Source organism: Hyaena hyaena, unplaced genomic scaffold, assembly GCF_003009895.1.
Source record: "Hyaena hyaena isolate Hyena2069 unplaced genomic scaffold, ASM300989v1 scaffold_789, whole genome shotgun sequence".
In the NCBI taxonomy this organism is placed as follows: Eukaryota; Metazoa; Chordata; class Mammalia; order Carnivora; family Hyaenidae; genus Hyaena; species Hyaena hyaena.
In genome coordinates, this window is record NW_024081422.1 from 817,521 (window position 1) to 845,423 (window position 27,903).

Below are 27,903 nucleotides of genomic sequence, written 5' to 3' on the forward strand. Positions count from 1 at the left end.
ATGCTAAGTCTTGTTCTAATTACCAAAACCATACCTTTGCTTTTTGACTTTGGGATGTACTTTTTGAGAAAAAAAAAAAAAAAAAGCCCCTTTTTAAAAACCTTTTCTGTTACTGTATTACTTAGGCAGATAATAAAATTGGTTTGAATTCCTTGAACACTTATGTGGACTGAAGTGATTGAAGTGGTTTAATGGTCCTTACTGGTTAGAAGGGATATCTGGCCTCATATTTTAAAAAGTATGAGAATTGCACTTACCCAAATAGTTAAAAGTATACTGATCCAACTCCATGCCATATGGGAAGAAGAGACAAGGTAAAAGAAAAAGAAGTTTATATATAGAGACACATACAAACTTAATGCAGGCAACCCAGACTCATCATTTTGAGCTTTTCTTGGAAACTGATTACCTTGTGTAGTTTCATTTTCCTCATCTTCCACTGCAGACAAGTGGTGTCAATTCTAAGACTACCACTTCTGGACACTTGAAGGGTGTTTTCGTCATTTAAATAAGGGAGGAGGTGAGTGCATAAGTTCCTGCCTTTAACTGACCAGCTTCTCTCTTTAGGGTTTTGGGAAGGAGGGTAGCCAGACCCATTTGAGGGTTCTGCAGTATAGAATTGAAAATGATATGACGCCAAAGTGTATTTTATTTATCTTCAAAATGTGAGGAGGGAAATGGAAAGGTCAGTTTATAGATCATATGTTAACTTATTGTTAAATTGGTTTGGTCCTATTTCATTTAGTTATTTTTAGCTTTTTTGAGATTATCCTTATAACTGATGGGAAAGTGACTTCTGTTTATTGGATAGTACATTTCTGATGTCATTCGTAGTAGAGAAGACAGGTATTGTGAAGCACCTTGATCTTCCTATCTGGGGCTATGCATCTAGAAGACAGTTGTTTTCATGGCTGCTTTTGGAATAGTTTTGGCTCAGGTAGTAGCAGTGGATTGTAAACACTAGACCATAACTGGCACATTTCACATGGTATAGTTTCTGATATGAATTTCTTCTTTGAGGAAGTTGGCTTTAGATCTGGATGGGTCATGATGCAGCTTCTAAAGTAGAAAGTGTATCATGGATTCTGATGGAAAACACACTACTCATAAAATACTTACTGAATCTCTCTTTGCTCATTGATGTTTTTCTATAAAAAGTACTAAGACCTGGCTTTAAAATTTCTAATAAGGAATTATAGGTGAAATGGGAATGACAGACTTTTGAGAGGTTACTTGTAGTCTTGTGTGAGAAAACTGATGAATCTGGCTGAGAGTTTGAATATCTTGGTGTACACTTTGAGGGGTTTTGGCCAGTTCATTTTGAAAACTGGTTATTTTAGTAGATAGAATATGGTGCATTAAACATACAGGTAGATATAGGTTTCAGATTTCATATAGTGAAAGGCAACTTGCACAGGCTTCTTTCCTGAAAATGTGTTGTTGAGTTTATGTAATTCCAAGTGGGCCCTGCAGCTTTTTTGTTGTCTTGAATTGATTCATCCTTTAAAGCTCCCTATGGTCAGGGGAGATGGTAGTTCATGGTTGAAGCTGGTTTATTGTCCAAATGCGTTAGCATTTAAAGAGCACATTATGTTGGGCACATGTTTTTATATCTTTTGCCTCAAACAATCTGTTGTCTTTGGGTCTCTATATAATCCATATAATGCTTGCTTATAAACTCCAGGAAATTTCTTTAAGAAGTAACTTCTTATCCAGATGGCTGATAGTTGGGGGTGTGAGAGAAAATATTTAGTTTATTATATACTTATATTATTATATATAATATTGTTACATATTTATCTGTCTCTACATCCTCTTATACCCAGACCCAGCTCTGCATGTATTTCTTTAAAGCAGGGATCTCCAGAATGTCATCATTGTTGACTAGTCTGTTGTTGGTACCCTGGTCCAGCCCTCTGTGCAGCTGCAGGATTAGGCCACACCCCCTTCTCTTGGGCTGGAATGGTCTCTGTGCCACAGGGAGAGAGAGCACCTAAGGCCTGAGGCCTGCCAGTCCTTGAAATGCTTAGTGGTCATGGAGATGATATGGATTGCTCATGGCATATGGATCTGTCTGATAGAAGGGAACATTTGGAAGGTCTGATATATCTCACTTTCAACAAACCTGTTCATAAGTTTGCTTGTGGTGGTTTTTGTGAGTAGACACTTAACCACATCCTGTCCTCTCCCCAACTTCAGTGTTTGTTTGTTTGTTTGTTTGTTTGTTTTTTGTTTCAAAGAAATAGGGGTTTGCTTTATAGGCATTTCTGCTTATTTGGGAAGTTAGAAAAGTATGTAAATAAATGAGCATCTCCATTTTTCAGAACATTTTCTGTTTTCCAGAAATCATCTTTTCATAAGTAGAGGGTAGCTGAGTATTTTAGTGATTCTTTGCTTCCTTGCTCCCTCCTCCCCTCGTCTCCCCCAGCAGGCTGTGCTGAGCACTTTGGAAAGATGGCTTGATGCATTTAGCTCACATATACACAAGTGTCCATTAACCATAATATGACTGATGAGTCTAATTTTAGACTTAACACTCTTGAAAGTCTCATTTTTCTCTTCAATTGAAAATATCTTTTATTCTCTATAATATGGGAGGACCTGTTTTTATGTATTTGAAGCAAGGAGTTTTTAAAAATTTTTAAATGTTTATCCATTTATTTTTGAGAGAGAGAGCATGTCAGGGAGTGGCAGAGAGAGAGGGAGACAGAATTCCTAAGCGGGCTCTTTGTTGTCAGCACAGAGCGTGATGCGGGGCTTGAACCCAGGAACCCTGAGACCATGACCCCAGTGGAAATCAAGAGTCAGATGCTGAACGGACTGAGCCACATAGGAACCCCTTGAAGCAAGGAGTTTTACTTTTTTTCCCTTTATAGTATTTAACCTGTTTTCCTTGCATAAAATTTGAGTTTTGACTTTAGATGTTCTTTTTCCTTTTTTTTTTTCCAACTTAGTATCGTTGATTATTTCAGTCACCGACCCCATTTGCCTGTCTGTTTAGCATTATTTCCAGTGGTGCTTCAGTATTTCTGTGTATTCCAGCTGTTTATAGAGTCTTTATGTTTCTCTGCATTTTTTTTGTTTTATTTTTTGAGGTGTACATACACAGTTACACTTCATGGAGTTGCATCCAGCCAAGTATCCATGTTCTTCTTGTGAAGAGGCAGAGAAAATCACCTCTCCCAAGAATTTCCACCTTCTGACCAAGGGAAATGTGTCCTGAAGAGCTGTACGCAGATGGGAGGCAACTTGTTTGCTTGTTCTGCTGCTAGAGCATTGATTTAATTAGAAGACAGGCTGTGGGTGGCCATGTGCAGACAAAGAAGCACCAGACAGAGCCCAGTTAGCCTGGGACAGTAAAAGTAAGTTACACTCTTTTTAAAACACTTTTGAGTACTGATGCTGATTCTTGCCTTTAGTACTAAGGGGCAGCTTGTAACTTACTGTTTGTGTTTACACAGTAGGTACATTTGTCTGTTCTTTTTCTAAGACCCTAGAAATTAAATGTGCTCTCTAGCACAAAGTACCTGCTTAATGGACAAGCAGTGATTTTTTTTCTTTAATATTTTTTAGAATAAAAAGACTGAATCACTTATTACATTCTCAATTAATTTTAAACTGCATCAAAACTGTGTATTAGTTTTTGATAAAGTCAGAACACTGAAGTCCAGAGCTTGTTATGTTTTACCTTGTACTGATGGGAACATGAACCATTTTTCACTTTTTTCTAGCTATTTCTTGATGAGCTGTGTGGACTTTATCAGATACATTCATCTTGGCTGAATTAAGATATGGTCCAAGACCAGACATAGCAGTTCCTGAGGAGCATGTAGCTTTATAAATGAACCTTCATTTTCCTCTTGGAATCGTTCCTCTCTGAACGTACTATGATACTTTTATATATTAAAGCCACATTTGGTAGAATGGTGGAATTGATGATAATCTATATTTTGGCTGTGTGAAAGCACAGACTTATGAATTGAGTGTAAAATATCTTCTTGTCTTGTATTATTAGAGATATTAGATTCATTGGCCCAATGATTTATTGAATCATTGTGTGTGTGTGTATGTGTGTGTGTGCGTGCTGTGTGCATGCGTGTGTGTAAATGGGGCATCAGTTTTATAATTGAACATCTACTGTCTTGTTTTTGTTTTTGTTTTTTGGTAATTTCTGGGATAAGAAGCTTTTATTGTCTTCAACAAAATCATAGGCTGATATCATGCAGGTCAACCTGTAAGACTGCCCTTTGATTTTAAGTTTTTGGCCATTTTTCCAGACCCAGGCTTTTATTTAGAATCTGGAAAGGAATGAGGAAGAAGCTTAAGTTACATGGTTTTTAGGAATCTCATCAAGATCACATCCTAAATCCTGGTCCAAAGTAGAACAAAATATTGCTTCAAATTTCTATGATTCATTTTCTGTCTGTCTCTGTCTGTCTCTCTAGTTTTTATGTGTGTAGTAGGCTGTACCTAAATGTTAAAATGATGCAGGATTGCATCTCACTCTAGCAGAACAAACAGCTTAAAATTGAATTCTAGACATTACAGTTGATGAAAGTTCTTTGGTCATTACCACTGCCAGGGAGTTTTTACTGGTAGTCATTCTCGCTTAGGGTCTAACATCATGCATGGTACACACATTTCCTGGCAGTTCATGACATGCTTATACTATAACATAGGACATCAACACTGTTAACACTTGTTAGGCTTCTAAGAAAATTCAGGGTGAGGAACTTATTTATGTTTTCTTCTCTTGGAGTACATGCAGATGTTAACATTTTCTAGTGTGCTGGAAGTCTTTATAATAAAAAGAAGCATTATAAGTTACTACTTATTAAGTTAGTAATACTTCTTTCTTCCTTCCAATTCTTACCATGTCCTCACCTCACATTTGATAGAAGGATGGTTTAAGTTACTGTAATTCCATGGTCTGTTAGGTTCTTTTTGAGTGATATTCCCATATCATTGTCAACATGGTTAAAAGGTATAATTATTTAGGTTGAAGGGAAGTATATGTGGATGCCAAATTTGGCTCTACTGGAGAAATAGCTACATTTGTCTTTTCTATTGTACTTCATGTGGAAAGGACAATTTCAGGTACTGTGTGTGCTATCCTCTTCCTGGACATCATAAAGAATCCAACTAAAACAAAGTTTAAAACTATTTCAGATGTGCAAGTATATTGGAGCCAATATTTTATTTTAGAGATTTGTGTTATGTTTGACAAGTAACTCTTTATACTGCAATTCTGTGGCATTCAATTAAAGAAACACCATGAAAGTAAATTGCTGTGATGTCCTTTTTCTACTTAATTATGATATACATTTATTTACAGATTAGTCAGATTAATAATAGAAAGGAGATGTGTATAGATCTGCAGTGTTTTTTTATTAAAATATTTTTTGTAATAAATTAGAGAAAAATATGGTTCCATTTTTTGACAGAATATTGTACACCAGATCAACAGATGCTCAACTGAACAAGTATCAACATTTGTTGCATTTACTCTGACATTTCCAGAAGAATTGGGATATTTCAAGAAGATCATAAAAAGTCTTAGTTCCTCATACACATGCTGTCGTGTGTGGGGGTTTTTCCCCCCAACATAAAATATGTTGTCTTTTGTGTTATTGAATAGTTAAAAAAATGAACTGTCGTAGATACTAAAACTGGGTATTCAACATACTATATTTGATTCAAATGTTCACAGAGTGTGATGCAAACAAATGTTCTCTCAACTTACATCCAGGATAGCTAAAATATTACTTTAACACATGTTAAAAGTAGAGCACTGTAACTATTTGGCTAGGTATAATTCCGGGCTGTCTAAGTTGAGTAATTTCCTCAGGCATTCCAACTTTGATCAACCACAGCAAGAACTTTTAGCATGTCTGTAAAGCAGCCAGTGCATCTGTAAATATGTCCTGAGGTAGAGAGAAAAGAGAAAGCCAAAAAAAGAAAGAATACTTTCTGTCATTAAGGAGCAGTTACAGAATGAAAATGGAAAGTTTTTTGTTTCCCTAGGAACTCTTTTTAGATCATTGAGCCTCTGATGTCTAAGTATGCCCTGTGGTTCTGTATTAATGAATGAAAGATACCTCATTTGGGCCTAGTAAAAAATGTATTTGGCTAACTCTGCTGCTGAAACTTATTGGTAAGAGTCCATTAATTCTTAAACTTTCCAGTCTTTATTAATGTAATGTTAAGTGGCTAAAAATCTAAAGTAAACAATAGTATATATCGGTCAAGTGGGTCTTGCTTTTTTTTAATTGGCTAGTACTTGGGTGAAATATGATCCGGTTTTAGAGAATAATTCTAAGAACAGGCAGCATCACTGCAGTAATAATCTCATATACCTTTCTTTTCAACACATGAATGAAAAAAGGTTTTCTGGGTTTTGTTTTCAGTGACCTGAAAATGAATTTGCAAATAACTACTGGTTTCTATACAGAAGCATTAACTAAGAATATTTATAATGGTAAATTGCCCTGTGCTGTGTTGGGAGCTGCATGTTTCCCATATTTTTGGACACAACATGCTCCTATCACATTGATATCACTTGCCTGGACATCTTTCAAGGAGTTAACAACTACTTGCAAACTGGATATTAAATTGAATGTTTAGCTTCTTTCTAACCATGTTTTTTATAGACCTGTGATAACAAATACATGACCTTTTAATTATCTCCAGTTGTGAAAATTCTGCTTACAAGGTCAGTATCGTATCAGACATTAGGACAAATTCATAGTCTTGTAATTTCCATGGGCAGACTTCTATTATTGTCCACATTCTTCAGTCAGCTAGTCAAAACAAGGTTAAAACAGTTAAATAAAATTTACTAGTAGTAGAGGCAGCTGGGTGGCTCAGTCGGTTAAACCTCTGGCTTCAGCTCAGGTCAAAATCTCATGGTTCATGGGTTCAAGCCCCACATCAGGCTCTGTGCTGACACCTGTTCAGAGCCTGGAGCCTGCTTTGGATTCAGTGTCTGCCTCTGTCTCTGCCCATCCTCCGCAGGTGCGCTCTCTCTCTCTCTCTCTCTGTCTCTCTCAAAAATAAAACATTACAAAATAAAAAAAATGACTGGTAGTAAAAAAGAAAGTTTTATTGTAGTTTTGCCATATTTTCATAGTTGTTTTTTTTTTTTTTTTTGGCCTAGAACTGGACAAGTCCGGCAGTATAATTGGTAGATTTATACCTTTTAAGCCCATCCCCTATATCCTGAAAGAGGTGTAGAGAAATGGTGAATGGGAAGATTGTGGAAGATGGGTAGGGGAAGGGCAAGGCCTGGGTAAACAAAAAATTGTGATTTTCATAGGCAGGGCACTTGAGCAGATTTCTGAGTAGGTTACCTTGTTATTGTTTCTCTGTTACCCAAGAATTTTTCTTCTTATAAATATTGTCCATCTGAATGCCATAATTTCTTAAAATTTAACGCTTGTTTAATTTCATGTGCCTATCGCTTTGATCTTGAAATCATTACAGTTCACGCTGAGATGAGAGCCAACTTTCTAAAACTCTGTGGGATCTGGTATCTAATTTATAGATAGATTATTGTTATCCTTTAGATAGATTATTGTTATTTTACCTGCTTTGCTCTTTGTCATTTTTTACGTTACCTGAATATTGAAGCCCCTTCCCCCCCCCATGTAACTGTGTAAGTTGTATGTGTATGTGTGTGTGTTTTGTTTTTTGAGTTTTTCTGCTTCAAACTACTAGCTCCAAAGAGAATATCAAGTTTTATCATTTTGATGATGGCAGTTCACTATTAAATAAAGTAGATGAAGTAGACTAATGGTGACCAACGTAGTCTTGAGAAGAATATTATGATTCATCTTTCTTCTTGTGGATTCTGGATAGAAAGCTTATCTGACTTATTTGGAGAAACAAAAAAGTATTATAGATTCTAATTGTCATAATCAGAAGATATGTGGCATTTCTGACACTAACCTGGCTCTTCCTAGTAAAGTGTGTTGACACATGGTAGTTAGACTACAGTGCTTGTAGTGGCTTATTCTGTATGTATTCTTATTTAAGCAGCAAGAAGGTAGAATATTCAGTATTTTAAATATTCAACTAAGCATGAGAATGAAATCATGATTTGTTTGTACTGGCATTTGTATCAAAGAGATACTTTGCCTGAAATCTGTATTGTGTATTCAGTTTTCACTGAAGACTTAGCAAAGCTCAGATTTTGCATCAGAAGCTTGATAGTTATTAACCATTAGGCCAGAGGTTGCAGAAGAGACAGTTCACAGATATGTGTTGATTGGCCACTAGACTAGTTCATAAAAGTTGGAATTTGTTGCCAACATTTAGAAATTAGGAGACCAAAAATATGTATTTCTAACTTCTCTTGAAAAAAATGATACCTGGCCAATGGAGCATGCATTCTCTCAGGCTTGCAGTCTGCCAGGGTGGAATGACAGCTGCCACGTTTAAGTGTAGGAGGCTTTGTAATTAAGACTGTATTTTCAGGTCAAGGTCAAGCTGAAAATAAGGCTTGGGCAGATACACCAACTTTTATCTTGTTGGAAAGGCCTAGAAAATGAATTGATAGCTTAACAGGGATTTCTACCAAATGTAAGAGTAACACTGGAATGAACTTTGATTTGATTTTTTGCAATTGGAATTGGACTGAAATATTAACTTATTATTTTTAAAATGAACTTCAAATCAAACTAAAGACTTTTCAAAAAATTTCCCATCAAAGCAGTTTGAACCAGAACCAAAGGACCTCACTCCAAAGAGTTTAGAGCTGGAGCTAAAGCAGATCAAAATACTGTATGGCCCAACTAAGCTTGAACTAAATTGTTCCTTTATTTACTTCTTGTCTCAGGAGTAAAATATTATTTTCAGTGTTATGGTGAGGAATGTACCAGAAATGACCATAAGTACAAGCATATTGCACTGATTTCCAAACTTTGTCTTGCTAACCTCTTAAAGGATATTTAGCTTCCAACATCATTTATCTTGTCTTGATTCCACTACTCCTTAATGGAAAACATACTTAGAAAAGTCATTGATTTGCACATATTTGTGGCTGCATCTGTGATGATTACCCTGAAAGCTTTGTATGTTGTTTTCAGTAATTCTCTCATTTTATTAATCTTTTTCCAATTCACCTAATTTTTCTGCAGTAAAAGTTGAATCTTGGCTCCCAAAGTGGTTAGTTTTTATAGCCTCTCTTAGCTCGTTTGTGCTTCCTTGCTTGCCACCTCTTCCAGCTTTTGCTGGTTAATGCATGGAAAAGCCTCCTTTATTTAGATGAGGTTCACAGAGAAAGTGAAGTTAAGCACATTTTGGAAATCATTTAGATTGGAGTTTCTCAAGGTGTGGGTTGTGGCCCACTTGGATTATAATCACTCGAGGTAGCTTTTTAAAAAAAATGCGCATTCCCTATCTGCACCTCAGATGACCTAAAACAGAATCTTTGGGGACAGGAATCTGGAAATTTTAGTTTTCTGATTCTTTTTAAAGAACTTTTTATTTTGAGATAATTGTAGGTTTACATGTTGTTGTTAAAAAAACAATACAGAGAGGGGCACCTGGGTGGCTCAGTCAGTTAAGTGTCTGACTCGATTTCGGCTTATGTAGTGATCTTGCAGTTCGTGGGTTCAAGGCCTACATTGGGCTCTATGCTGACAATGCTGAGCCTGCTTGGGCTTCTCTCTTTCTCCCTCTCCCTCTGCTCCTCCTGCACGCTCTTGCTGTCTCTGTGTCTCTCTCTCTCTCTCTCTCTAAAAAATAAATAAATAAACTTAAAAAAATACAGAAAGGTTCCTTGGATCTTTTACCCCACAATGGTAACAGTTAAAAAAATTGCAGTTATTCTTTTATTTTCAAAATTATACATTATAGTTTCAAAACTTTTTAATGAAGCGTAGTGTACACATGGAAGAATATACACATTTATTGTAAGGGACAGCTTCTTGCATTTTTTAGAGTGAACATAGCCCCATGGAACCAGCACTCAGATAAGGAAACAGATTTTCAGCCCTCCAGAAAGCCACGTATGCCCTCTTCTAGTCACTCCAGGGTAAAGTCTGTCCTGAAATAGAATCATGTTCTATATAAGTCTCTTGTGTCTGCTTTTTTTTTTTGGTTGTTAATTGAGGTGAAGTTCATATAACATAAAATTATTCATTTTGAAGTAATTTAGTGGCATTGAAAGATTCATAATATTGTGCTACTACCCCCACTTTGTCTTACTCCTGAAACATTTTTATCTCCCCAAAGGAAACTGTGTACCCATTAAGCAGTTGCTTTCCATTCCCTCCTTCTGTAACCCCATGGCAGCCACCAATCTGCTTTCTGCTTTTATGGATTTACCTATACTGAATATTTCATATAAGTGGAATCATACAATATGTGAACTTTTGTGTCTGACTTTCATGTAACAATGTTTTTAAGGTTCATTCACATTGTAGCATATATCAGTACTTCATTCTTTTTTGTAGAGTATAATTCAACATTGTTCATGTATTCATAATTTATTTATCCCTTCATCTATTGATAGATCTAAGTTGTTTCTACTTTTTCCCAATTGTGAAAAGTGTTGCTGTGAACCTTACTGTTACAAGCATTTGTTTGAGTACCAACTTACTAGATCCTACTAACTCTGTGTTTAACTTTGTGGAGCCATCAAACTGTTTCCACAGCAGCGAACCATTTTATATTACCAATTGCAGTGTATCAGGGTTACAATTTCTCTACATTCTTGCCAGCACTTGCTATTTTTTGTCTTTGTGATTATGGCCATTGTGGTTATGATTTTTATTTGTCCAATAATTTTACTGATGTTGAACATCTTTTCATGTGCCTGTTGACCTTTTGTGTATCTTCTTCAGACAAATGCTACTGAAGTATACAAGTCCTTGGCCATTTTTTAATTGGGTCATGTTTTGGTTACAATTGAAAGTTGTTGGATTTCTTAATATGTTCTAGATAATATACTACTATTTCAAGTCTGAAATTAAGTCAAAATAAATACTTGAAAGGAAAAATTAATTGTAACTACCCCATAGTTTTCTTATCTCCCCACTATAGCCCTCTGACCATGCTCTATCTCCTCTCCTGTTTCATTTTTCTCCATCATATTTACTGCTATCTAATATGCCATCTAATTTATTTAGTTTCTTATTGTCTGTCTCTCTTAGCTAGAATGGAGGCTCCATGTGGGCAGGGATATTTTTCTATTTAGTTGTTTCTGCATGGTTTACATTATGGATTTACAAACTGTGGCCTGAAAGTGAAATCTGGACTGCTGCCTGGTTTTGAACAGCCTGCAAGCTAAATATGGTTTTTACTTTTTTAAATGGTTGGAAAAAAAGAGGCCAAAAGAAGAAGAATATTTCATGACACCAGAAAATATTGTGAAACTTAAATTTCAGTGTTTATAAATGAAGTTTATTGGAACAAAGCTACACTTACTTGTTTTTGTATTTTCTCTGGCAACTTTCATGCTACCGAGGCAGAGTTGAGTAGTTGTAGAATTGCCTGTGTGGCCCACAAAGCCTGAACTGTGTAATATATCTGGCTTTTTACAGAAAAGATTCACCTGGCACATAGATGTCCAATAAATATTGGTTGAAAAAATGAAACTTAACCTATACTACCACAGAGGAGTCTAAATTGGAAGTCTTCAGTAATCCAGTTCTTGAGAGTTTAAGCTTCATTAGCTACTAACCAAACATACAAACAAAATATCCCCAAGTGATTTCTTGGTAAATACATTTTCGTTGGTCTCTAGTCATCCTGCACATAATGATGATTGATGATAAAATCCTAGAGAATTTATAATTTTTAGGATAGTCTCAGGTAGGCTAGGTATACACAGGTTTTATCAGTGTTAGTTTGAAAAAGGCTATCACAACATGCAGTACACTCCAGTACATCCTGTTTTCATTACTCTAAATAAAGATTCAACAAGTAATTTGTTTCAGAAGCTGTTTATTTTTCTCTTTCTCATCAGCTTTAGATTAATAAAGCTAACCTGCATGTTAATGAAGGCAGTGATTAAAATAATTTTGATATCTTAGCGTACTTAATGTGAATAAGAGACCATATTATCACATAATTTTATTCTTTATTTTATTCATCTAATGATGTATTTGTTGATTTGTAGTTGAATAACAGGGTATGAATACGAACATACGAGTAATTTCCTGTAAATGTCTAACTTCTTAAAGGAAGATTAGAAATTGGACAAACATAAATCATTTTATATAAAAATGGTTTTATAATGTGCCACTCTAGTTTTTATACAGCATTTGAAAGCTAAATTGTTTGCATCTGTAAGAGCTGATAATAGAGGTCTCATAATAGATCCCCAGAGATATAGTATACCCTATAGCCTTGCAAACAGTTCTTATTTTATTTTATGCTTTCAGCAAAGGATGTTAAATGGGTAACACAGGTTGTGGTTTATAGTGAAAGAGTAATGCTTTGCAGATCTTTGCCTTGGCTCAGTGTTTCCAAATTTCATTTATAGGAAAGGGTTTACGTGTCATGATGGGATTGTAGCTCCTGACTTGCATTTTTGGCCTTCTTGCTCTCTTTGCTGGGTTATGCAAATAAGAGGGATCTTATTTTATAAGACGTTGTCTCCTCTGAAAGTTAAAAAACTTAAAAAATATTTTGCTTTTGGGGGGTGTGGGTTCGGTTAAATGCCTGACATTTGATATCAGCTCAGGTTGTAATCTCACCATTGTGGAATTGAGCCCCACATTGGGCTCTCTGCTGATAGCATGGAGGCTGCTTGGGATTCTGTCTCCTTTGCTCTCTCTGCCCCTCCCCCACTCTTTAACTCTCGAAGAAACTTGAAAAAAATATTTTGCTTTTAAAATTTCATCTTTTAGAAGCTGAAAATGTTATTGCTTGAATTTATTTCATTTCTCTTGTTTCAGTTGTGAAAAGGTTGAATTCTTTTTTTTTGTTTTTAAGTTTGCTTATTTGTTTTGAGAGACAGGGTGTGTGTGGTCATGGGACCGGGAGAGGGAGAGAGAGAATCCCATGCAGTCTCAGCACAATCAGTGCACAGAGCCTGATGTGGGACTTGAACTCATGAAACTTTGTGAGTTCATGACCTGAGCCAAAATCAAGAGTAGGACACTTAACGGACTGAGCCACCCAGGCACCCCGAAAAGATTGAATTCTTAATACTCATTACATTTTTCTGGTATTTCTCTATAAGAGCAAGAATCAAAAAGTATCAGCTCAAGGGGTTATAATAGTTCACAATTATTCTATTTATATGTGGTTGTAATTAACTGCATTCATTCTGCAAATATTTATCAAGTAGCTACTAAGTGCCAAGCATTATGTTAGACATCAGAATACAACACCTAAAAACATAAAATACTGTACTTATCGAGCTTAACAGTCTATGAAAAGAATTAGACAAACAAAAAGTACATATAGTGTCAAGTAGTAAAAAGTACCATAAAAAAGAATAAGATAGTAAGAAAAAAAATGGTTGGGGAAGTTGGTGAAATTCTAATAACTCAGTAGGCAGGGTGCCCACTGATGACATTTGAGTAGAGACCTGAACGAAATGGAGGAGAAAGCCATGCAAAGATGTTGGGGAAGGGAGTTTTTGGTTAGAAGGAAAAGTATCCCATTATCCCTTCTTATTCCACCTACTCTTAATAACACTTTATCTCCATGGAGCATCAGCTATTTGTATATATGTATATGTGTATGTTTCTGCACACACACACACAGTCTTTATTAATTGGCTTTTTCTCCTGCTAGAGTCACTTACTAAGTTCAGTATTTTAAAGGAACAAATGAACAAATGTAAAAACCCTGAGATGGGAAGGTTCTCTGTGTGCTCATGGGATTATAAGGAAGCCAATGTGCCTTATAAATAGTATGTGTGAGGGAGAGAGGGGCTAGATTATGTAGGGCCTTGTACACCTTGGAAATTAAGACTTTAGATTTTATTCTGAGTATTATGGGAAACCATTATAGGTTTTTGAACATGAAAGTAACAAGGTCCAACAAATTTTACAATAATTGCTTGCTACTGATTCAGTATAATGATTTCTAGTTGAACAAACTGATTCAGGTTAGAAAATCAACAAAAAATGACCATTTAAAAAACTCATGTATATTTTTTATAAAGGGAAAATTAGTATGTAGGGTGATCAGTTTATATCATATGAGAGGTATACTTTTTTGTCAGTTTTATTGAAGTATAATTTATATACAGTTCACCAATTTTAAAATTCATCAATTTTAAGTGTACGGTTTGATTTTATGCCAAATATATACAACCATGTAATCACCACTGCAATTATATATAACATTTCCATTACCTCCAAAATTCTATTTTTTTTTTTTACGTTTGTTTATTTTGAGAGATTGTGAGGGAAAGAGGGAGAAAGAGAATACCAAGCAGGTTCCACACCACCAGCATAGAGCCTGTTGTGGGGCCCGATCCCATTAACATTGAGATCATGACCTGAGCCTAAATCCAGAGTTGGATTCTCAACCAACTGAGCCACCCAGGCACCCTCAAAATCCCCTTTTAATGCCTATTTGCTTATCCTCTCCTTTCATTGGCCTCTGCTAACCATGATCTGTTTTTTATCATTTCACCTTTTCTAGACTTTGAATTAAATACAGTCATATTATATGTGGCCTTTTGTGAATGGCTTCTTTCACTTAGCATGATGTTCCTGAGATTCCTTCATCAGAAGGAGGCTCCAGGCTCTGAGATGTCAGCACAGAGCCTGATGTGGGGCTTGAACTCACGAGCTGTGAGGTCATGACCTGAGCCAAAGTCGATGCTTAGCTGGCTGAGCCACTCAGGCACCCTGATATTGTCTGTCTTCTTAATTTTAGCCATTTTATTTTTTAATTTTATTTTACTTTTTAAAAATTTTATAGAGGTTATGTAGTGGTATCTCATGGTTTTAACTTGGATTTCTCTAATGACTAATGATGTTAATATCACTAATAATTTTCATTATTTTCATGTTATTTGCAATCTGTACATAAAATTGTTTGCCTATTAACATTTTTGGATGGTTTGTCTTACTGAGTTGCATGGATTTTTTTATAATGTGGATACGAGTCCTTTACCTTTATGTTTTGTAGGATTTTCTCCCAAGCTTTGGGTTGATTTTTTAAAGAAACTTAATTTTAGAAAGGTTTTAGATTTACAGAAAAACTCAGAAGGCAGTACAGAGAATTTCCATATATCCAACATTTATTTCTTCTATAATAGCATCTGCGTTACTATGGTGTATTTTTCACAATTAATGAACCTATATTGACACATTATTGTTGTTAACTAAAGTCTGTATTTCAGATGTTTAAAAATTTTTACCTACTGTAAGCATTTTTCTGTTACAAAGATTATTTTTCATCTTGGAAGTTCAGTTTCTTTTCTTTTTTTTTTTTTTTAGTAGTTTATTCTTGAGACAGAGAGAGACAGAGCATGAGTGAGTGGGGGCAGAGAGAGAGGGAGACACAGAAACCAAGACAGGCTCCAATCTCTGAGCTGTCAGCACAGAGCCCAGTGCAGCACTCGAACCCACGAATCGTGAGATCTGACCTGAGCCGAAGTCGGACGCTTAACCGATTGAGCCATCCAGGCGCCCCCAATTTATTTTCTTTATAGCTTTCTTTTCTTTCTTTTGTTACCCTCATGTTTTTCTATACCTACTTGAACATACAGAGTATGTTTATCAGAGCTATTTTAACATTGTTATCTACCATTGGAATTGTTTGCTAATTCTATCATCTGTGTCATTTCTGGGTCTCTCTTCATTATTTGATACTTTCTTCTGGTTATGAACCATGGTTTTCTGCTTATTTATATGTGTAGTCATCTTTGGTTTTATACTAAACATTGTGAATTTTGTATCTTTGGGAGACAGCTATTGTAGAACTTTTTGGGAGGATAGTTGTTCATTTAAATAATTTTGATTTTTTTGAGAATTTGCTTTAAAACTTTGTTAGTGCAGGTCTAGAATATCCTTTCTAAGACTAATCTGGTCTAATTTTGAGGCATTACCTTCTGAGACTTTCCCTGATAGCCTCATGCTGGCTGATGGGAACACGACCTATTCTTGCTTCTGTGTGAGTTTCAGAAATTGTTCAGCTTACTGTTTTCCAGAGCTTTTTTCTTTGGCCTTGGTAGTTTCTTAACAAATATATGCAGACTAATAGTTATTTAAAGACCCTAGATCTCTAGACCTCTCTCATTGTAGCTCTTTCCTCTTAGTATCCTGTACTGCATATTCTAAACTTTCTGGTCTGTTTGCATTCATAACTTTGTCTCCTCACTCTGGAAGAATATTGGCTCTCTTTAGGGTTTCTCTTCCCTGTGCTATAGCCTGGAAAATATTTCTGGGAATTAAGTTAAGGCGTCTGATTTCTCTTCTTTCAGGATCACAGTCCTGTGCTGGCTATTGGTTGAAGTCCATTTGCTAAATATTTTGCCTGATTTTTCTAGTTAGGAAGATCAATATAATCCCTATTATGGCTTTGTAATAAGAAGCAGTTCAGTGGACATACTTTTGAAGTTATAAATATATTTTGAAGTAGGAGAAACATTTCTGAAAAACCTCCTTCTAAGATATCCTTTAATTTTTTTTTTTACTTTTTCTTATGTATTTTTAAAATGTCAAATTTAAATCATCATGCAGTAGTCATTTTCAGAATAACTGTGTTGCGATGAGCACGGGTGTTATATGTAAGTGATAATCACTGAATTCTACTCCTGAATCCAAGAGGTTAACTACCATGAATTAAAAAAGATTAGTTTATTCAGTTTGTGATTTCTAATTGGTTTATTATGTTAAAAAACTTTGCAGAGTTGATTAGCTGATATATTCCATTTCAAAGATTGTTGAGATAGTATATACACTGGTGCGATCTTACGTGTGGGAATTACTTGGGAATTACTGCGAATAGGTAGATGCTTTACATTTTCCTCACATTTCAGTTCCTTTCCCATACTTTGAAGATATACATGACTAGGCAAAGGAGATTATATGAAGTAAAACCAAACCAAACCAAACCTTTGTAATGTGGTAATTTATTTGCTTATAATCTCTTTGTTTTGTTCTCAAAGTATGAAATAATCCAGGGCAAGAATTCAGTCTTCATCTGTTTTAAACCATAATCTTCCTTTGGTTGTGTTCTCTTTCCCAAGATTTAATTATGAACTGATTTATCTAGAAATATTAAGTTGGAAAGCCTTATTCAGAAGCATGATGCCTAATTATGTATACTTTTTCCTCCATCTTATAAGATGCCTTTTCTTATCCATGGTTTAATTTCTTTCTCAAGTTTCAAAGTTCTGCTCCCCCTCCCCACTTTTTTCTGTTCCCACTACTATGATTTCCATGTCAAGCAGTTAGTATTTAAAGCCTATGTTGTAAAATAGCCCTTAGTTTGGTCTCTCTGATTTCAGTTTCCTCCCCTTCCTTTTCATACAACATGTGAATGTCAGTTTGTTTCCTTGACCAATTTATTAACCTTGACTTTCTCTTTTACAGAAAGCTTGATTGGCTTCTCAGGGTTTTTCAGTCAGGTTCAGATTCTGATGAGTAGCATAGCTCAGTCTTCATATTTGGCTCCAGTAAACCCTTTTTGCTGAATGTTTCTTCTGTGGCTCTGACACTTTCCCATTGGTTACATGTTGCTCATGTCATTTTTACCACCTGGAATTTTCTAGCTTTCTGGCTAGTTTTTACTTTTCATTAATGTCCTTCAGGAAGCCTGCTGTTAAGTACTCTGTCTCATAGTAGGCCATTTCCTTTTGCGTGCTCAAAGCATTTATTATCTATTTACTCATATCTATTTAATTATGTAAGCTTTTTGTTATTTTCCATCCTGTGATCTTATTTTTAAAATTCTGTGGACAATTAGGTTATCTAACTGCATTAGGACAAAAGCCCTATTCTCCAATCACTGTCTAATCTGAGACCATAAACATTTGCCCCAGTGTTTTCTTTGAATGGTTTTATAGTTCATTTAGGTCTTGGTTCCACTTGGAGTTAAGTTTTGTATATGGTGTGAGATAGCATCGAAATTTCTTCTCTGGAATTGAATATCCAGTTGTCCCAGCTTCACTTGTAGAAAACACTATCTTTTATTTACTGCATTATTCTGGCATCTTTGTTGAATTGACCATAAATGTGAGGAGGCTTCTGTCAATCCTATTGCATTGATCTATATATCTGTCCTTAGCTGTATGCCTATATCACATCATCTTTTTGTTTTGTTTTGTTTTTTAAGTAGGCTCCATGTCCAAACTCATGACCCCAAGATGGAGAGTCACATGCTCCACTGACTGTGTTAGCCAGGCACCTCTATATTAACACTGTCTTGATTGCTGTATTTGTGTAGTAAGTAAAAAACAAAAAACAAAAAACAAAACCTAGAACTGTGAGCCCTCCAATTTTGTTTTTTCTTTCAAAGTGTTTTTGGTGGTTCTGAGTCCCTTGCAGTTCCATGTGAATTTTAGGATTAGTTTGTCAATTTCTGCCCAAAAAAAGGCAGCTAGGATTTGATAGGGGAATGTGTTGAAGCATATCAATTTTGAAGAATATTCCTATCTTAAAGCCATTAAGCCTTCTGATCTATGAACATGGCTGTCCTTCCATTTATTTAGGTCTTCTTTAATTTTTTCTCAACATGTTTTGTAGTTTTCAGTATATAAGTCTTATCTGTTGAACTTATTCCTGAGTATTTTATTCTTTTTGATGTTATTGTAAGTGGAATTGTTTTCTGAATTTCATCTTCATATGGTGCATTGCTAATGTGTAGAAATACAATTGATTTTTGTTCATTAATATTGTATCTTAAAACCCACTTGAACTTATCAGTTCTAATAGTTTTTAGTGGAGTCCTTAGGGCTTTTCGTATACAAGATCATGTTATCTTCAACTAAGAGATAATTTTACTTTTTCTTTTCCAATCTAGATGCTCATTATTTCTTTTTCTTACTTAATTGTTTTGTCCAGAATATCCAGTGTAATGTTAAATAGAATTGGCAAGAGTGAACTTTGCTGTATTATTCCTGATCTTAAGGGAATACACAAGTAATATATTTTTTGTTAGAAAATTCAAATGATATAAATAAAATTTTTCATTGATCTTCTAAATCTTTCCTTCTCATCCCTCTCTCCTTTGGGGGCTTAACCAGTAAAATACAGTGCATTTATCTATATATTTTTTCTTTTTATTATTTTTTTATTATAGCTTATTGTCAAGTTGGTTCCCATATGACTTTTTTTTATAGTTTATTGTCAAGTTGGTTTTCATGTAACTTTTTTCCTTTTATTTTTAATTATAGTTTATTATCTCATTCATCTATATTTTTATGTAATAAAACCATAGTTTTGTACATATGTTTTTTAAAAAAATATTTAGTTTTCACTTAGCTCTGGACTTTTTGTAGATGCCCTTTATCATGTTAAAGGAGTTCCATTCTATTTCTAGTTGAGTACTTTTCTCATGAAAGTGTGTTGGATTTGGTCAAATTCTTTTTCTATGTTTATTGGTATGATCCTGTTTATTTTCCTTTATTTTCTTTTTTATTTAATTAACATGGTGCATCACATTAAGTTTCACATTAAACCAAATTTGCTCTCCTGGGATCCATCTTATTCATGGTGTATCAGACTGTTTTATGTTTTGCTGCATTTGGTTTGCTCTATTTTCTTGAGGATATTGTGTCTATATTCTCAAGATATATTCACCTGTAGTTTTCTTTCCTCATGATGTCTTTGTCTTGTTTTGGAATCAGGGTAGTACTGGTAGTAGTGGTTTTGTACACTGAGTTGGGAAGTATTCTTTCCCTTTCTAGTTTTTGGAACAGTTTATAAAGGACTGACATTAAATCTTCTTTAAGAATAATGGTATTTTTGGGGAACCTGGGTGGCTCAGTCGGTTAAGTGTCCGACTTCAGCTTGGGTCATGATCCCACGGTTCGTGGCTTCGAGCCCCGCATTGGGCTCTGTGCTGACAGCTAGCTCAGAGCCTGGAGCCTGCTTCAGATTCTGTGTCTCCCTCTCTCTGACCCTCCCCTGCTCACGCTGTCTCTATCTCTCTCTTAAAAATAAACAAAACATTAAAAAAAAAAAGAATAATGGTATTTTTGGGGCATCTAGCTGCCTCAGTCAGAGGAGGATCTACATCACAGGATCATGAGTTTGAGCCCCATATTGGGTGTAGAGATTACTTAAAAAAATAAAAAATGAAAAAAAGACTAATGATATTTTAATTTGTGTTTTTATCTCTTAGGATTCTCCTTTTACAAATGCAGGAATGGGATCTAATCTAAATCTTTTGGGTGAAATTGAGTGTGATGCCAGCATAATGGATGGAAAATCCTTAAATTTTGGAGCTGTTGGAGCGCTGAGTGGTATGTGGACACTGTAACACATTATCTCTATTCTTTAAAGAACTATGAATATTAAGATTTGATGTCTCCTAAAGACTTAGTCAATCCAGTGTTTTCTACCATTCTTGCTCAGAATAGTGTTGAAAATAAATTGTCTTCTTTTACTGAATTTAAAACATGAAATCTTGGGGCGCCTGGGTGGTTCAGTTGGGTAAGCATCTGACTTCGCCTCAGGTCATTATCTCACAGTTCATGGGTTCAAGCCCCACGTCAGGCTCTGTGCTGACAGCTAGCTCAGATCCTCAAGCCTGCTTCAGATTCTGTATCTCTCTCTCTCTCTCTCTGACCCTCCCCTGCTCCCGCTGTCTCTCTCTCTCTCTCAGAAGTAAATAAAACATTAAAAAATAAATAAAACATGAGATCGTAGCTATGAATAGTTTTAAAGAAAACAGTGAAACAGCTTATATTCAAGGTTTTTTTAGAGTTTGATTATTCTCCTTCATCCCCTTGAGATTATAGATATTTAACATGTTAGCATGTTCTATTATTTTTATAATTACTTGAAATACACAATACATATTTTTTATTAGAAAATTCAAATGATGTAATAAAATTTACCATTGACCTTCCAAATCTTTCCTTCTCATCCCTCTCCTTGGGGGGGTTTAACCAGTAAAATACAGTACATAAAATGAATATAAAATAAAATACAGTATACAAAATAAATATAAAATAAAATAACCAGTAAAATGTCTATATTTTTATGTAAAAAAATCATAGTTTTGCACATGTGTTTTTTAAAATATAGACATCTTCAAATAAGATGTCTGAGATTTTTCCCACAGAAGTGCATATAAGATATATCTAATATTTTACAGTTCTTTTATTAAAGCAAATTATTTTTCCTTCCCTTCTGTTAAGTTTCTCAGATTCCACATATGGGTGAAATCATATGATATCTGTCTTTCTCTGACTTACTTCACTTAGCATAATACCCTCTAGTTCCACCTGCATTGTTGCAATAACAAGATTTCATTCTTTTTCATCACTGAGTAGTATTCCATTGTGTGTATATACCACATCTTTTTAATCCATTCATCAGTTGATGGGCATTTGAATTATTTCCATGATTTGGCTATTGTTGTTATTGCTGCTATAGCAGGATTCTTGTACAGAGAGTCGTGACACCGAGGCTTTTCTTTCCAGGAAGCAACTTTATCCTTGCCGGCATGGCTCAGTTGAGTTCGTACACAAAGAACTGAGCCCTGAGCACCATTTTTAATATATTTTCTACTTCTTTGTTCCCCACATATGGTAACACACAAACATGCAGTCTGATTAAGTGGTCTTATGTTACAAGGTCATGAGGGATGTCATGTACACATATAGCCAGCTTGCCTTGGGGTTTGTTTTTTTTTTTTCCATTTCTTAAGGAAACATTGGGGTGCATGTGCCTCTTCAAATCAGCATTTTTGTATCCTTTGGATAAATTTCTAATAGTGGAATTGCGGGGTCATAGGGCAGTTCTATTTTTAATTTTTTGAGTAACTTCCACACTGTTTTCCAGGGTGGCTGTACCAGTTTGCATTCCCACCAATAGTGCAAGAGAGTTTCTCTTTTTCCATGTCCTTGCCAACATTTGTTGTTTCCTGAGTTGTTACTTTTAGCCACTCTGACTGATGTGAGGTGGTATCTCAGTGTGGTTTTGATTTGTATTTCCTTGATAATGAGCGGTGTTGAGCATCTTTTCTTGTGTCTGCCGTCTGGACATCTTTGGAAAAATGTCTATTCATGTCTTCTGCCCATTCCTTCACTGGATTATTTGTTTTTTGGGTGTTGAGTTTGGTAAATTCTTTATAGATTTTTGATAGTAACCCTTTATTTGATATGTAATTTGCAAATACCTTCTCCTTCTGTTGGCTTCCTTTTAGTTTTGTTGATTGTTTCCTTTGCTTTAGCTGCATGAATTTTTAAATGTATATAACCATGTAAACCATTACCTAGATCAAGATGTAAAACACTTCCACGTCACAATACAGAACATTATAATCCCAGAGGGGTTCTTTATGTTTCCTAGTCCATACCTCGTATATTCTGCTCCTACTTTCCCTTCTCATCCTTTTCTCTCCTAATTCTAAGTATAGAAAACCTCTAGATTAATTCGGCTGTTCTTAAAATTTGTATGAATGAATCATACACCTTTTTGTCTGTTTTTTGTTTTTTGTTTTTTTTTCCTTAACACTATGCCTGTGAGATGAACCCATGTTTTGTGTCATAGTAATTTTTTCTTTTTATTACTTAGTAGTATTTTATTGTGTGAATGTTTAATAACTTATTTATTCTCCTTTCCATGATTATTTGAACACTTTCTAGTTTTTGACATAAGAATAAAGCTCCAATGAATATTCTTGTACATGCCTTTTGATAGACATGTGTACATCATTCTTTTGGGTATTAACCTAAGATTTGGAATGAATAAGCTTAGATACATAATATACTTTGCTTTAATAAATACTGTTAGACAGTTTTCAAAAGTAGTTTTTAAAGTGTATACTCCCACCAGCAGTGTATGAGCATTTTGGTTACTCTACATCCAGGTCAACATTTAATGTTGCTGTTCTTTTTAAAATTCATCTGTTTTGATATCTGTGTAGTGACATTATTGTTTTGATTTGAGTGTCCTTTGTGACTTAACGATACCTGAGAACCTTTTAATATACTTACTGGCCATTTAGATATTCTTGTTGTACAGTGTGTGTTCAAAAGTCTTTTGCATATTTTGTATTGGATTATCTTTTTTTTTATTGATTTCAAGTGTTTTATATATTTTAGATACAGATCCTTTGTCTGATACCTGTATTATGAATATCTCTTCCCAGTCTATGGATCACCTTTTCACTCTTTAAATGCTATTGTTTGATGAACTGAAGTTCTTAATTCTAATGTTTAAGTTACTAACCTTTTATTTTATGGTTACATTTTTTGGTATTTTATTTAAGAAATATTTGCCTACCCAAAGTTTTGAAGATCATCCCCATATATATATATATATTAAAGGAAGCTCTACATCCAAAACATCTCAAAGTTTTGAAGATCATCTCTCTCTCTCTCTCTCTATTTTTTTTTTTTTTTATAGTAAGCTCTACATCCAAATGTGGGACTTGAACTCATGACTCCAGATCAAGAGTCACCTGCTTTATGCACTGAGCCTGCTAGGCATCCTCAGTAGTCCTGTTGTTTTTTTACTCTTCACATTTAGCTGTCTTATCAAGCTCAGATTAATTTTAGGGTACATGAGATAGGAGCTGACGTTAATTTTTTTCCTCTTCTGGATATCCAACTGGTTCATTGCCATTGTCAATAGAAAGGACAATGCTTTCCTCACATAGCTGTGTTGGCCAATCAGGTAACTGACTGTGCATGCAATGGCTTGTTTCTGTACCCTTGATCTATTCCATTGTTCTATTTATTGCCAGTGCCATACTTTCTGGATTACTGTAGCTTTATATTCTTTATATCTGGTAATATTTTTATATATTCTTTATATCTGGTAGTATGAGACTTCTAACTTCCTTTTCTTCTTAAAGACTATATTGGCTATTCTAGGTCTTTGTCCATTTTCATAAAAATTTTAAATCAACTTGTCAATGTCCATAATAAAACCCTGCTGGGATTTTTATTGGTATTGCATTGAAAGTATGGAACCATTTGTGGAAAACTGATGTCTTAACAATATGAGTATTCTATCCTACAAACATAGAATATGTATTTTTATATAAGTATTACTCATTTTTTTCTCAGCAATGTTTTATGGTTTTCAGTATAAATACCATGTATGTATTTTATTAGATTTATTCTAGATACTTAGTTTTTTGATGCTATTATAAAGTATATATATTTAAAATATTAATATCTAATTGTTTTATTGTATTTAGATATACAATGGAGTTTTATATATTGGCTTTGAATTCACTGGCCTTGATAAATTCACTTATTAGTTGAAAAGGTTTTAAAAAATAAGTTCCTATGCAACTTTATATGCATAATTACCTATACGGCTCATACAATTTTGCTTTTTTCTTTCCAATGTATAAATTTTTAATTTTTTTCTTTTAAAAAATTTTAAATTTTTTAAATTTAAGTGTCTTTCTTGGCTGTGACATCCTGTGCAATGTTGAATATAAGTGGTGATAATATACATCCTTGCTTTATTCCTGATCTTAGGGGGAGAGCATTAAATATTTCACCATTCTGTGTGCTCTGCTAGCTTTTGTATTGTTACAGATGCTCTTTATCAAATTGAGGAAGTTCCTTTTCAATCTGAGTTTGCCGATAGTTTTTATTATAAATGGACATTGAAAATGATCATTAACTGCTTTTCTTTATCTGTTAAGATGAAGGTTTTTCTATTTTATTTTGTTAAATATGATGAAATTTGTGATTGATTTTTTTTGAATATTCCCTTCGTAGCATAAAATCTTCTTGGTCATGTTTTTATCTTTTTATATTCTGCTGGATTCAAGTTGCTGATGTTTAGGATTTTGACATCTATGTTCATGTATATATAAAGATTGGCTTTAATTTTTATCCTTTCTTATATTATTTTCAGGTTTCAGAATCATGTTGTGGCTGCACTCATAAAATGAATTGAGGATTTTTTCCCCTCTCTTTGATCAAATTTGTGTATGATTGGAATGATTTCTTCTGAGAATTCATTAGTTATTGTAAATTAGTGGGGTTTTCTTTGTGGGAAGTTTTAAAAAAATGGGATTCAATTTCTTTAAAAGTTATAAAGGAACTTTATAACTTGTGTGTGTTTTCAAGGAGTTTGTCCTTTTCATATGAGTTGTCAAATGTACTTGCCTAAAGACTTTTTATTAGTTTTCTTTTTGATTTCTAGTTTAATTTCATTGTGGCCAGAGAACATCCTCCATATGATTCCAGTCCCTTGAAACATTTTGAGACTTCCTTTACGGTCCAGTTTATGGTGTATTTTGATAACCATTCCATGGGAACTTTCTTTTAGTTTTGTAATTTTTAATTTTTTTAATTTTAAAAAATTTTTGCTTATTTATTTATTTTTTCTTTCATAGTTTATTGTCAAGTTGGATTCAATCTAATACCCAGTGCTCATCCCAACAGGTGCCCTCCTCCATGCCCATCACCCTCCTTCCCCTCTCCCGCACCCCCATGAGCCCTCAGTTTGTTCTCAGCATTCAAGAGTCTCTCATGGTTTGCCTCCCTCCCCTCAACCATTTTTCCCCTTCTCCCCACTGACGGTCCTCCATTAAATTTCTCCTAATCCACCTGTAAGTGAAAACATACGGTATCTGTCTTTCTCTGCCTGACTTATTTTGCTCAGCATAACACCCTCGAGTTCCATCCACATTGCTACACATGGCCAGATTTCATTCTTACTCATTGCCATTAGAATTCCATTGTATAGATAAACCACATCTTCTTGATCCATTTGTCCATTGATGGACACTTAGGCTCTTTCCATGTTTTGGCTATTGTGGAGAGTGCTGCTATGAACATTGGGGTACATGTGTCCCTATGCATCAGCACTCCTCTATCCCTTGGGTAAATTCCTAGCAGTGCTATTGCTGGATCCTAGGGGAGTTCTATTGTTAATATTTTGAAGAACCTCCACACTGTTTTCCAGAGGGGCTGCACCAGTTTACATTCCCACCAACAGTGTAGGAGGGTGCCCATTTCTCCATATCCTCGCTAGCATCTAGAGTCTCCTGATTTGTTCATTTTAGCTACTCTGACTGGCGTGAGGTGGTATCTCAGTGTGGTTTTGATCTGCATTTCCCTGCTGATGAGGGATGCTGAGCATTGTTTCATGTGTCTGTTTGCTTCTTTGGAGAAGTGTCTGTTCATGTCTTCTGCCCATTTCTTCACTGGATTATTCATGTTTCGGGAGTGGAGTTTGGTGAGTTCCTTATAGATTTTGGATACTAGCCCTTTATCTGATATGTCATTTGCAACTATCATTTCCTATTTAGTAGGTTGCCTATTAGTTTTATTGATTGTTTCCCTTGCCGTTCAGAAGGGCAACAAGAAGCTTTTTATCTTGATGAGGTCCCAACAGTTCATTTTTGCTCTTAATTCCCTTGCCTTTGCGGATGTGTCAAATAAGAAATTGCTGCGGTTGAGGACAAGGAGGTTGTTTATTGCTTTCTTTTCTAGGGTTTTGATGGTTTCCTATCTCACATCCAAGTCCTTTATCCATTTTGAGTTTATTTTGTTGTATGGTGTGAGAAAATGTTGTAGTTTCATTCTTCTGCATATTGCTGTCCAGTTCTCTCAGCACCATCTATTACAGAGGCTGTCTTTTTTCCATTGGATACTCTTTCCTGCTTTATCAAAGATTAGTTGGCCATACATTTGTGGGTCCCATTCTGAGTTCTCTATTCTATTTCATTGGTGTATGTGTCTGTTTTTGTGCCAATACCATACCGTCTTGATGATGACAGCTTTGTAGTAGAGGCTAAAGTCCTGGATGGTGATGCCTCCTGTTTTGTTTTTCTTCTTCAATATTACTTTGGCTATTCAGGATCTTTTGTGGTTCCGTACAAATTTTGGGATAGTTTTCTCTGCTTGGAGAAGAATGTTGGTGCAATTTTGATTGGGATTGCATTGAATGTGTGGATTACTTTGGGTAGTAATAGCATTTTAACAATATTTATTCTTCTGATCCATGAGCATGGAATGTTTTTCCATTTCTTTGTGTCTTATTCAATTTCCTTGATAAGTTTTCTATAGTTTTCATCATATAGATCTGTTATATCTTTGGTTAGGTTTTATTCCTAGGTATTTTATGTTTTTTTTGTGTAGTTGTGAATGGGATTACTTTCTTGATTTTCTGTTGCTTCATTATTGGTTTATAAGAATGTAACTGATTTCTGTATGTTGATTTTGTACCCTGCAACTTTGCTGAACTCATGGGTCAGTTCTAGTAGGCTTCTGGTGGAGTCTGTTGGGTTTTCTATGTAGAGTATCATGTCATCTGCGAAAAGTGAAAGTTTGACTTCTTTGCCAATTCTGATGCCTTTTATTTCCTTTTGTTGTCTGATAGATGATTCTGGATCTTCCAGCACTATGTTAAACAACAGTGGTGAGAGTGGACATCGCTGTCATGTTCATGATCTCAGGGGGAAAGCTGTTTTTCCCCATTGAGGATGATATTAGCCGGGGGCTTCTCATAGATGGCTTTTATGATGTTTAAGTAAGTTCCTTCTATCCCGACTTTCTTGAGGGTCTTTATTAAGAAGTGATGCTGTATTTTGTCAAATGCTTCTTCTGCATCTATCGACAGGATCATATGATTTTTATCTTTTCTTTTGTTGATGTGATGTATCACATTGATTGATTTGCGAATATTGAACCAGCTCTGTAATCCAGGAATGAATCCCACTTGATCTAGGTGGATAATACTTTTTATGTGCTGTTGGATTCGACTTGCAAGATTCTTGTTGAGTATTTTTGCATCTGTATTCATCAAGGATATTGGCCTGTAGTTCTCTTTTTTT

General features: G+C 35.0%; 1 protein-coding gene across 1 annotated transcript in view; it reads left to right on the forward strand.

The window, feature by feature from the left end:
- Positions 1–27,903, forward strand: part of TASP1 (taspase 1) — a 114,272-nt gene that overhangs the window by 18,387 nt on the left and 67,982 nt on the right. Inside the window, exon 5 of the mRNA XM_039219107.1 lies at positions 20,266–20,386. Within this exon, the coding sequence (XP_039075038.1) occupies positions 20,266–20,386 (121 nt within the window). The remainder of the gene's footprint in view (positions 1–20,265; positions 20,387–27,903) is intronic.